Source organism: Archocentrus centrarchus, chromosome 10 (genome assembly GCF_007364275.1).
Source record: "Archocentrus centrarchus isolate MPI-CPG fArcCen1 chromosome 10, fArcCen1, whole genome shotgun sequence".
In the NCBI taxonomy this organism is placed as follows: Eukaryota; Metazoa; Chordata; class Actinopteri; order Cichliformes; family Cichlidae; genus Archocentrus; species Archocentrus centrarchus.
The window spans coordinates 25,795,375-25,808,725 of NC_044355.1; the positions used below are offsets into that span (position 1 = coordinate 25,795,375).

The 13,351-nt window shown below is 41.1% G+C and overlaps 1 protein-coding gene across 2 annotated transcripts in view; it reads right to left on the reverse strand.

The window, feature by feature from the left end:
* Positions 1–13,351, reverse strand: part of LOC115786677 (cancer-related regulator of actin dynamics) — a 47,673-nt gene that overhangs the window by 19,011 nt on the left and 15,311 nt on the right. Inside the window, exons 1-3 of one of the 2 annotated variants that reach the window (XM_030739000.1) lie at positions 5,682–5,743; positions 5,344–5,393; positions 1,317–1,399 (exon numbers count right to left, since the gene is read on the reverse strand). In XM_030739000.1, the coding sequence (XP_030594860.1) occupies positions 1,317–1,399; positions 5,344–5,393; positions 5,682–5,714 (166 nt within the window). In that variant the 5' untranslated portion in view covers positions 5,715–5,743. Of the gene's footprint in view, positions 1–1,316; positions 1,400–5,343; positions 5,394–5,681; positions 5,744–13,351 lie in introns of those variants that run through there. The other variant, XM_030739001.1, reaches the window with a different exon arrangement.

The following is a 13,351-nucleotide window of genomic DNA, read 5'->3' on the forward strand; positions in this document are numbered from 1 at the left end:
AAACTCGTTGTTGTGCTCCTCAAACCGTTCCTGAACCATGTTTGTTTTGTGGCTGGGAGAATTATCCTGCTGAAAGAGGCCACAGCCATCAGGGAATAGTGTTTCCATGAAAGGGTGTACATTTCTGCAACAATGCTTAGGTAGGTGGTGCATGTCAAAGTAACATCCTCATGGATGGCAGAACCCAAGCATCACCACTGCCTCTGCCGGCTTGCCTTCTTTCCATAGTGTATCCTGGTGCCAGGTGTTCCCCAGGGAAGTGACGCACATGCACCCAGCCATTCATGTGAAGTAAAAGAAAACATGATTCATCAGACCAGGCCACCTTCTTCCGTTGCTCTGTGGTCGAGTTCTGATGCTCATGTGCCCATTGTTGATGCTTTCAGTGGGTGACAGGGGTCAGCATGGGCACCCTGACTGCTCTGCAGCCCCAGACACAACAAACTGTGATGCTCTGTGTATTCTGACACCTTTCTATCAGAACCAGCATCAACATTTTCAGCAATTTGAGCTACAGTAACTCGTCTGTTGGATCAGACCACACGAGCCAGCCTTCACTCCCCATGCATATTAGTGAGCCGTGGCTGCTCATGACCCTGTCACTGGTTCACCACTGTTCCTTCCTTGAACCACTTTTGATAAATACTGACCACTGCAGACTGGGTACACCCTACAAGAGCAACAGTTTTGGAGACGCTCTGACCCAGTCCTCTAGCCCTCACAATTCGGTCTTTGTCAGACTCACTCAGATCCTCAAGCTTCCCATTTTTCCTGTTTCTAACACATCAACTCTGAGGAGAAAATGTTCACTTGCTCCCTGATATATCCTACCCACTAACAGGTGACATGATGAAGAGATAAGAGACAATCAGCGCCATTCACTTCATCTATCAGTGGTCATAATGTTATGCTTGAGTGGTGTATGCTTGAATGTACAAAATTGCCTGGACTGCCTATTCTTCACTGCTCCAAACTGTAAAATGCAAGCATTATTAAACTTTACTTTCATCGTGGAAGCCTCATTAACCACAGCATGAAAGACTGGACAGAAACTCCTTAACTCCACAACCTGTAAATAGTTTTACATACTTGCAATCTGCAGAGTAGAAACAGTTAACATAAAAACTATAAAAGGCCACTTTCACACTCTGGATGTCAATGCCCTTGCAAACGCCTGATTCAAAAGAAAAGGTTGAAACCATACAAACCAGAGACATGACCTTTTTATGTGATTACAGTGATTACTCTGCATATATTAACACTGAGTATGCCCAGATTCCCAATCAAACATTAACAGAAAATATTCAAATTGTTACCTGAGCACTCTTCCTGGACCTCAGCAGGCTCCTGATTGGTCATCACATCCGGAGTTCCTGATGCCATGGCAGCACCGTCACTGCTGTGAGGGAGATATAGATGATGAGCACAACTGTTCTTCATCGTTTGATGGTGATAAAGTCTCTGATACGTTTCAAGAAAAAGATCAAGGCTGGATGCCATTTTTTTAAAATAAAAGATCAAAATGTCTATTTTGCCTCCTGTGTCTGTATTTATCTAAATCTGCTTCTACCTTCTTATTTTACTTATATGGCAGCCACCTAGTTGCAATGTGATCAGATTAGAAAGTGATTAAAGTCCTACTTAGAAGTGTCGTGACTTCTGGTAAAAGTGGCTTGGCATGGTTGGACTGAATGAACAGGGAACTTAACGTGGATGATTACATCCGCAACAAATCACCACATTACAGAATCCCTCCAAAGCCCATTATGCAACTCCTGAACGCATTGATGGGGTTCTAGTCCTTCATTCATTAAAAAGGTCAAAACGTGAGAAAAGCACTTCTCCTTAACCTCCACTCCGATCTGTCTCTACAACCCAAACAGTCCTAGCAGAGGCATGTCAGCTATCTTTCCAGTGTTCTGCTCCGCCGTGCGTTTCCGTTAACTCACATGTTCATCATGTCAGCAGCAGGTGCCCAGCAACCATCGAACACAAGCTCAAACAGATATGAAATCACATTATAAACTGGTGTCTTGTTGGCTGCCTCTGTCTGTGCAGCAGCACTGAGCGTTCATTTTACAAGTCATTTTATTTTATTTATTTTTGGTACTTTTAATCACTCATTTCACCAGTCGGAGCTTGAGGCCATGTGAGCATGCAGCTCCAGAATGCTGAACCAGTTAGATAATCATGCATACAGAGGGACCATTAATTCACCAAGTTTTACACGACTCCCTATTTTGGTCTCCAATCTAATTAGCTATGCACTGTGCTGCATGCACAGGATTTCCTGAGCAGTTTGCCAGGAAGCAGAGTCATTACTGATATGGTTTTCAGTAAAGTGATATCTAATTGTAGCTGTGCCACCAGTTATTTTGTGGCAGTCATGTCTGCAGAATCTGTGGAGAACAGTTTGTCGATTCATCACTGCACCGAACCTCAACAGAAACCGGATGGATCAGCATGAAATGTTATAGGGATGTTCAGAGTTTCTGGAGGGTAAATTCCACGGATTCTGGAGATCCCCCACCCCACCCCACCCCAGCTTTCCCTCGAGCACCATCACAAAGTTTATTTTAAAGTTTCGATTCACGTTTATATTATAAGTTACCCAGGGAAATTTATGTGCCCCCCCCCCCCCAAGATGCACTTTAGCAATTTTCTGACTTTGAGCATCAAGCTCCATCACCCACTCAAGATTTTGTGATTGAATAAAGAAAAAATGGCATCCCAGCAGCATGCTAACATTTTCACTGTGAGTATATATTAACATGCTGAAGTAAGTCAGTGCTGAATAAGAGGAAACAAATGTCCAGATCATGAGGAACTTCACAAAACACAAAATGTAATTGCTTATAGTTTTCCCCAAGTCAACATTTCTGAAACTTTTTCCACGTTAGAAGCTCAAAGTCCATGGATCACACCAATATTTTTTAAAATCAGTAATTAACAATAAAAAAAAGGGTTCAAGCTCAATGTTAAATAATAAATAAAATAAAAGTCAGCATTCACCTTATTTTCATTCATTATTAAAACCTGCTTATACTTTTCAAATAGTCCTTTTTTAGCTTTGCCAAAGCATAAGGTTTGCTTTGGGATTAGGGCTACTGCTAGACCTCACAGTGTGAATGAAATACACCCATTAAATACTTGTTGCACATAGTAGAAAATGAAGCCAAAATAACAGAAAACTTTAAAAGAAAATTGAAATTTTGACATGCAGGATAACATCTCTGAATGCACAACATGTTGCTCCTTGAAGCAGAAAAGCTACAACATGCTAAGAACAAGAAACCGAGGCTACATTCTGCACGGGCTCTCCAAAACTGGAAAATAGAAGACTGGGGGAAAAAAAAAGAGTTGATTTCTGCTGCAACATCAGGATGGTAGGGTCAAAATTTTGCATAAACAACCTGATAGCATGAATCCATCCTGACTTGATGTGTAATGGTGTGGGGGATATTTCTTTGGTGCACTTTGGGCTCCTTAGCTTCAATTCAGCACCATTTACACATCACAGCCTGAGTATTGTTGCACACCATGTCCATCACTTTATGACCACATATATCCATCTTCTGATGGCTGCTTCCAGCAGGATAACACATCATGTAACAAAACTCAAATCATCTCAAGCTAGTTTCTTAAACATGATGAGTTCACTGTACTCAGATAGCCTGATCAACAGGCTAGGTCAACAAAGCAAACTCCATCTGCTTTTAGAGGATGTGGATGCGTGCTAATAGCTTAACGCTGTGTTGGAGTCGTTTTTATGAAAACTCTAAAATGCAGATTTTTTTTGTTAAAGTGGAGAAATCACCACTGATTTCTTTTCAGCAGATCCAGTTGTGCTGTCAGTGTGAACAGACTCCCTCTGTCCATTAAGGAGGCAGCTGGAGAACTTCTTGTCAACTATGTTTACAGTGAGCTGTGTGTTAGAGAAACAGACAAAATTCCAGAGGGTCTGCTGACGTGCTTGTTAGTCATGTGCATCATCATCATCATCACCAACTTCTATTATGAGAATTGGCATCAAAGCCAGAACCAACTGACTCCGACTGATTTGTATTAAACTCAGTGGTACCACTTCTTTGATTGCCCATAAACGATGGTATCTACATTATTTTTATATTTAAATTATTGCATTTCAATTTCATCGCCACAAACAGGCACATGCTGATCACTGATCCATTTCCTGTCTAATGATGCAGGTGCACAGTACAGCCACGAGTTAACTGCATACACACTTACACAGGCGCTAGAGCCTAACATCTCTAGGAAAATAGCTATACAGGCAGAAACAAGCACAGACACTCATACAATATTGTGATATGAATGAATCAGATTATGAACTATCAGGGAGAGGTGGGAAACAACACTATAATTATTATTACTCACACTATTAGTAGGTGGGAAAGGGAACATGGAACAAGGCTAAAGTATTAATGTTAACCTTACATTTAGGAATTACAATTTGTATACATGATGCACTCTCAAACACTGGACTGTTTTATGCTAAAGTTCCTGTGCACGAGAAATGCTAAATGACACAGCTTTCCAGTGTTTGTTGGAAATGTACAACAGCACATACTGCAATTAAAAAAAACATTAAATTGGGCAAATATTCTATTTCTATTTGCTGTTTTTTCCCCCCTCCTTCGTTAGATGAAAAAAAACACTGATGCCACTCGCGTGTCTGGGTATTAATAGAACTAATGCTAGCACGTGGTTAGCATAGATACATATCGTATCCCATTTTACTATTTCAAAACATACACAGAAATGTAAAAAGCATTTCAAATTTGTGTTTTACATACTGTGCCCACAGTTATCGCTTTCCTGATGAGTTTATGGGCTCAATCATTAAATAAAGTTCATTTTATAACTCGTGGTCAGCATCAGTATCAAAGTTACGTTTCAATTGGCAACGAGTTGTGACTGAAGAGTCGTGTTGATCCATTGCACGTTATGTCCGATTTCAAAACACCAAAATGGCAAAGGCAAAAGGCAGCCAGCTCAATGTTTCATAACAGGACTTCACTAACTAATGGGGGATATCATGGTGGCTACATCCATCTTTTTTTTTAACAGTCTATGTACTTAACACATAGACATGAATATGGGATCTTCTGATTCCTGGCAGGAGAGTAAAAAAAATTCCAAAACAGTAAATCTTGTCATGTTAAAGCTCAACTGTCATTTTAAAGAGCAACAGAGCTTCCTTCCTGTACCTCCAATGATTTTTTTTTTTTTTTTGGAGTGTGTGCATGGGGGGGCAGGGCTGTTTTAGAGTCAAGTATATGTGTTAGGTTGAAGGTCAGATGGTCAGGAGTCACAGCGACTGACCTGTGCCCATTTCCAAAGCTGGCTCCCCAAGGCGACATCCTCCGCTTCATCTATGAGAAGTGTGGCGAGATGACGAAGAAAGGCGAGAAAGGAGGGAAAACAGAGACAGAAGGATGGATTTGGAAAGATAAAGAAAAGTGCGGATGAGATGAACACAGAGCAAGAAGGAGTGAGAGAAAAGAGTGAGAAAAGCAGAGGAAGGGACGAACACAAGACAGAGGGAGGGAAGGGGTCAGAGAGAGGGGTTGTGGGAAAGAGCAGCATGAAAAGAAAGAAGAGTCGGTTAGATAAACAGAAGATATTGGGATGAAGAGAGACAAAAGGGACAACAGACTTACAGTAAACAGAGGCCTTGCAGTGGAAAGCAGCATTGAGATTTGCAGCCAAAGATGGTCAGAAGAGCCTGGTTGAAGTATTTTCCCCTCAGTTTAGTAAACAAACAAATGCCCTAAAATATCTAGTAGATCTTGACTTTAATGAAAAAAAAATATTATCCAACTGTGCTATGAACAAACAATGACATTTTCAAGTAATTAGAAACCATGTCACACCTTTCTTCATTAGCCATCTCTGCTAGCTACCACTTGATTTCAGACACTGCAGTCAGTCCACTGTAATCACAAATTAGATGTGGGAAACTGTTTCCACTCTAAAGTTTGCCTGTGTTGTTCATGTACACTTAACCAGGGTTTAATATGATGGAAACTGACTTTTTTTGACAGTCTATGTCAAAGAGCTGCCAGTTTAATTAGTCAGTTTGGGGTTATAGTACAAGCACACAATTATAACTGAGTGTTCTGGTGCTGCACTTTGAAATCTAGTTTGTGGCACAAAGAGCCAAGTTGGCAATGCATACAGTGCAGGTAACATTATCTGTGGGGGTTCAACCAGTTGGCAGTGGGTTAGATTCAGCTGCAAGATTCAACTCAAAATACCTCTGAGATCATTCATTATGCCATGCCTTCACCACCCCTGGCTTTAGTACGGCTCCAAAAACAGTCAGTTTCACTGTTCATAGCATTAAATGAAGAGAGCTGCTTCTGCCCACTCCCTCTTCACAAAGAGTGCTGCGGCTTTCCAAGTGTTGCCATGGATATCCCAGCAAAAATAAGGAAGGAGCATGGAGGTACCTCCGGTCACTATCCTATTCTTTAAGTAAAAAAAGGATCTTGTTCAGGAAGAAGAAAAAAAAAAGACTCCTGCTAAAGTTTTCACAGTGTTTTCACTGAATAATTGCTGAACTGTGACCATTTATTTTTCATAGGCACCATCAGAAAATACAAACAAAAAAGCCCACCAGACATGAAAATAAAAACACAGCAACCCACACCCTGTCCTTGTTTATTACTATCAAAGTCTGTGTTAAAGTTTCCACAAGTTCTGACTCTCCCCTGATTATTACAGTTACTACATAGTTCTGTGCTGTGGGAACAAGAGCCAAGCTAATCATAATGTTAGCCACCTTACCACACAGAATGCTAACACTAAAGATTTTCCTATTGTTGTGGGAGTATTGGCATTGAAGAAAAAAAAAAAAAAATGAAAGCGCTCCACTGGGTCTTCAGATCCTTAGATGCCAGGAGAGCATCGGGACTCCTGTGCTCACAGCCAGAACCAAGCAGGCTCATAGCCGAGACATTTAGAGCCAAGCAGGCTCTAGCGAGGAGCTAATGGTGGCCTGTTAGGCAGGTGCTTATTTGGAAGAAGAGGGCCATGCTGGAGGTGGTAACTGCGTAGCTGTTATGCTAAAGAGGGCATAAAGACCATTATAAATCTAAGCAGAGTGTAATCTCATAACAGAAAAAGGGTATTTCACAGCAGTATTTACCCAGCAATCCCACAACAGCCATCATAAGGCCAGCAATTACTACTTTTGGTTTACTGAATTATAGGCTTTGTTTTCTTTCAGACTAGTTAGATGTTACACGCTTTTTCCCAGGTTGCATTGCTTCATGAGAGTCTTCTGGCAGCTGTTTATTAACTTATTCTTATTTCAGATACTTATCCTTCAGCAGGCTTACTTTCATGCAGTGTAAACACTCAAACATGTAATTAGCTTTATTTGGAAGTGCAGGACTCTGTGGATGGTTTACAGTGTGTGTGTGTGTGTGTGTGTGTGTGTGTGTGTATAAACCTTATTACATAACAATGGATTAGCACGAAGAGGTATTCAGACCAGTAGGGGGTTTGCCTTTATTAGACACCTGAAATAACCTTATTAACACCCACCTAGAGGAAGCACACACACAGTAAACATGTCCACATTTGTCTGTCATTAAATTGGTTCCAAAAAAAAGAGCACTTTCAAACTTCAGCGCCATACTGTCCTCTGTCAGTTAAGTTGTGTCCAGCTGGTGCAGACAGAACACCATCCAAATCCATCCATCATGACGGGACTGAACAGAGTCCAGATTAGCACAGCAAAAGCGACCTGCCTCGAGAAACTCTGCAGAGAGTGTAGTGTCAGCGTATTGTAAGCTATAGAGAAGTGTCTAAATTTAGATAAACGTGGAGAGCGGTGAATGGTGGCTGTGGCGTTAAACGGTAAGCTCTGATGACTCCAACTCGGCGTTGCCCATGTGGCTTCTGTCCTTCTGACGTAAAGTAAATCCAATCTTGTTCAGCCTTAATCTCTCAAAGGAACCAGTGTACCCAGACTCATTTCACTCCAGGCTTATGGTGCTGACTAATTGGCCACTGTCAACAATGACATCCAATGGCACAACTCAGAAAATAAGCTTCCAATGTGATTAATAACCCAGTAATGATTCTGAAGTTGTTCTGTCTGTTTGCAGCCTCTCATTTATCTGAAAGGACTAATCTAATCTGTAACATATTGTAGGTCTTACATAAAACAAATCCACTCTGCTCCAGTCCTAATTGTTGTGCATCAGCAGCTAAACTGGCTAATATCAGCCTGATTCCATAACAAACAGCAATTAGGCTCTGCAGAGTAAAGGGTTTGCAATGGCTCAGTAGCAGAGACAGAGCCCGAGAGCTTAGCAGAGTATAGTGTAAGGCAAGTAAAACACTACTGAAACCAAGCTTTGATCACTGCAACTGTGTCTGGTTAAACGACTCTTGTGATGGTCCCTCTCCACATAATTAAAGCAGAGATTTCCATTAGGCTCAAACAGAACAAACCTCTTAGCTGTGTGGTCGTATACAGCAAAAGCAGAGCTAAACCAGAGTCATGCGAGGGCTGTTAGAGCTGAATGAGTTCACAGTGTTTATGAATGAAAATTTGTTTTCTTCTGTCTTACATTCCATCCCCTGAAGTAGACGCGCTCATTCACAGACCATCAGCAGGGGGTTGGTATTTCCTCTTGAATTTAGCTACTCTGACAACGTAGCCTAACACTTGAAGTGACAAAGATATAACTCCCCAATGAGGAGGTTACAGATGATCACAGAGATTTTTGGATGAGTTTCAGTATCTGGGATTGACTGATCTGGACTGTAAGTACAATATTTAGGCCTCTCGTTTCAGTGGGATCACCGCCGACCTAACACCGCATGGAATCCGTGATGAAAACCTAAAATAGCTATTTTTAGGTGCTTAGCGAGCAAATCTAAAAAGGGCATTCCCTATACTGGATGGGAGACACAAAGCAAGCCTTAGGAGAAGATGAAAGGCTGAGCGGAGGAAGCTGGCCAGGGGAATAAGACGTTAGTGGGTCTATGACAAACCGAAAGCCTTCAATTTTCTACAGAGAGAAAAGAGACAGATGCAGAAATGAATCAAGGCAGAACAGTGAGGGAGGAGAAGAATTTTTTCCAGGCAGTTGAAATGATAAACTTAGCTGACTGGAATGAACCACTCTGTGCAGATAAGCTGCCGACAGCCATGTTGTATATACAGATAGAAACAGCATGGGAACTTCACTGTGTTTGCACAAAATAAAGTATGCAATCTGTGGTGGTGTGCATTTACAGACACCCCCCACACACACCTTTTTTTTTTAAAAGCTAGAATTACCACCTTGTGGTTGTATGCCAGCCAGTCAAGATTCAGTGTACTTACATGTCTGCCCTGACTTGACCCTTCTTAGTCATGTTATCCTGTTTCATCATAATTTGCATACAGATATTTGATTTATAGCCACAGTGACCTTAACCTTTGACCACCAAAATCTAATTAGTTCATTCTTGAGTCCAGGTGAACATTTGAAAGCAAATTTGAATAAATTCCCTTAAAGCACTTAAAGAGATTCATGAAAATGAGCCATGATTGTCACTAGGATGAAGGTATAGAAACCTGTGATCATGTTGACGTGATTTAGCCAGACACACACACACACACACACACGTACGTATAGAGGAGAATTAAAATAACTGAGGTTCAAATCAGACTAATGACCTTGGCTCTACTCCTCCTCATTTTCCTCTGCTGTGCACATGCAATAGGAATCATGCTGGATTAGCCTTTCGCTTTAAATGAAAAGTAATTATGAGGTCAAATTACAATAAAATAACACTGTGCATTACATCTGTAACAGTTGGAGAGGGTTCCAGCATTGTGGATAAAATACACGTATTCCATAGAACTCAGTATTTAAAAAATAGATACAACCATTATCTGTACCTGAGATAATGCATAAAACACACACTAGATACTAATTAAGCCTTTTAGCCTAATCCAAAGATCTGATGAGGTAAAAACCAAAGTCAAGTCCACTGCTTACATGAACTGTCAGATCGCTTTAATGTAAGTGCTAAAGCAACATATTTACGTAGACTCAGCCAATCTGCTTACCAAACAGTGAATTTTTATAACATTTTGGGAAATATTCTGCTCTGAGTTTAATGTAAGATACCACTTGCACATCTATACAGTAAATATGAAGCAAGAGCCAGCACGTGATAGCTCAGCTTTGCATGAAGTCTAGAAACAGGGGTGAACTGCTTAAAAAGAAAAAAAAAGGTTAGTAAATGAGCCTAACCATCTCTAAAGGCCAGGAAACATACTATAGCTTGTCTTTCAGCAGTCATGTTGTCAGTCTAGTCTTCATGCTTAAAATAAGCTCCCTGCCTGCAGGTTGTACAGTTATAAGTTTTGAAATTTATCTCACAAATTAGCAAATTTCTAAAGTATCTGAAGCCCTGGTGAGCTTGTGTTGCTCAGACTTTTTAATATCTTTACAGGATAGATAAAGGAATAGTTCTTCCTCGGTCTGGTGGCCCATCCAACACTACACAAGGTCCAGACCCGGCTGTTTAATCTGCCATCTTGTCACATGCCTTTGTCTGAGTTATTTAATAAAACATTAATGGGGAACAGCACGGAAAAAGGGCAATGTCCTCGCAAGATAAACATCTTTCATTCTCCCACTGCTCTCTTCCCAGATGTTAAAAAGCTTTTACATGACTTTTGTTATTGTCCAACCCATCTCTGTTACACGAAGGAGCTCAATGTGAGCCAAAGGGCCATAAAAGGACATGAGAAATATATAAAGAATGCAGCCAGATAACAGCTCCACACCATCAATGCATTGCCCCTCCTTTCTCCTCATTCTTTTTACCTCCTGTCTCATTATCTCACCATCCCTCTTTTCTCCCTCTTTGTGTGTTTTTCGGTCTCGTGTCCAGCTGCACATACCTAACTGGGAACATGGCCTTTAAAACTCTGGTATTTCCTCTTGACCCAGCCAGCCACTCCACGCCTGCATGATCAGCAGGAGAAGGTGACCAAGAAGGAAATTAGTCATAAAATTTCATTCCTGAAATCCAAAGAATGTGACTGTGACCGACCCTTGCAATGCAATGCAAAATAATCCAATTTATTTTAGAATCTTTTGAGAGCTGTGCCGAGCAGTATTATTTGAATTTCTGATTTAAACATGTTGGATGGCAAATATTAACACAATTTTGGCAAAACCAGTGAGAACAACTGTCACTGATACCTGCAACACACTATGCAATTTTTTAAAAAGAGCACAATACTGTGCAAACTGTACACACACCTGTTATGGAGATGCTAGCATCAGTTCAAATGCTTGGTATGCTGTGAAAAGTGGCGAAACAGAAAGCAACAAGTCCAATTAAAAACTCCTCAGCAGTTTGCCTGCCTCCAGCCAAAGAGCACCTGTAACTCACTCTAACTTGGCAGGGCTGCTGTGGGAAGAGACTCCAGGAGTAGAGGCAGCCGCTGCAGAACACATTAGTCGTTAAGTGTACAGATTCCTTCCACGCTGATGAATCGGAAGAGAACCACGATACACACCTCTATGCATATGATCTCTGGCTAGCATGCTGTTTCCTGCAGGAGCCAGCAACAACAGGCTGATACTGGCATGTAGCAGTCTGTCAGCTACTAAAATTTATAGCTTTAAATGGTATTTTGAATGGTCTCCACCACTAAATACAGAAAAAATATTACTCCTGGTTGTCTGTCAGAGGGAAACCCGACTACAGATAAAACAGTCTGTCCAACTTTCTTTGCCCTGATGCATAAACCTTGAAATTCCTGGCATTGCATTAAACATTCAGGCAGTTGTGATTTAATCCCATCAAGCATTATAACAACCCAGCGAACTACAATGACCTTTAACACGCAATATGATGCTGCACATCCCTGCTTGCTCAAATCACAGAGGAGCACCAACAAAATCTCTGATATACCCAGGCCTTTAGTTTATGCAGACCTAGTGTGTGAGAAAAATGACTTACAATTGCAGATGAAGTATGAAGTGATGGTTATAAAATGTAGTTTCATTCAAAACAACTGAAATAGAACAAGAGACTGCTTGTTGCAAGGCAATCCAGAGTCCCAGATAAGTGAGAATAGACAGATTAGCTTCTCATTGCATTCATCTGAAACGTAGTGATCCAGCAGGAGATAAACCACTGTGGTGAGTAACCGGCCCTGAAATATAAGTGTTGTGATAGTCATGGAAAAATTACTCATGCATAAGAATGTGTTTGTTCAGATCATGCCAGATCACAGAAAGACTTTTCCTGGGTGGGTCATCCAGGTACCTGCCATGATTTATTTGTATTTTTTAATCTGAGACAACTGCATGGTCAGTTTACTACTGTACAGTCCACTCTGGCTTATTTAGTAGTAAACAGCTAGCTTCAGTCCTTAGCATCCAGTGTTTCTCTTTAGGCAAGCTGGTCAGGTTGCTGTTGTGGCAGTCCTTGATGCCTTTCATCTGTCTCAAGTCTCTCGTCCTGTGAAAGACTTCAACTTCAGTGTTGGGTACTGCAGCTGACCACAGCCCACCTGATTCTGCTTTTGAGACCCATTTCAAGCTGGATTGCAGTACTTCCAGTAGCTGAAGAGCTGTTAATGCCATGTTGTAGCTCACTGTGGCTGCAGACTAGAAAAAGGACTACCGTCGCTTACAGCAGTCCTAGACATTGGAGTTGAAGTCCATTCACCAGTTCATGGAAAGGCAGCTGAATGTTGCTCAGTTATTTACTGCCACAGAACATATGCTCACCCCTGCGTCACTGCTGCCACAACTACAATATCACTCTTTGTTAAAAAAATAAACAAATAGATCTACTAGATGGAACTGTGATCCCATCCACATCGCTTCATAAATAACCCTTTAACTACAAAATGATTTTCACACTCAGGTTTGGTTAAAACTGAGAAACCATTCTTTTGGGTTTGGGGGTTCCTCACATCATCCAGCTGTCTTTTCTTTGCCATGTTCGCTCCCTCATCTCTTTTTCCCTTCTGCAGGTGCCCTCAGCAGCAAGCCTTACATGGACTCAAGACAGCAACTGACCAAACACTTTCAGTCACTCTGCACAGTCTACATTCATTTACAGCTGCATCACCATTTCTTGTATACAAACTCTACCTACTGTAGTTAGATAATCACTCTTGGACCAAAAAAACATAGTGGGACCTGGTGAGAAAGTAAGAATACACACTTCTCCTCAGCTTTGATACATATACTGAGTTTTGCAAAAAACAATTTTAGATTTGAATAATAGTGGGGTTTTTTGTTTTTTTAAATAAACAACCTATTTGGGTTGGGGGTTCAAGGTTAGC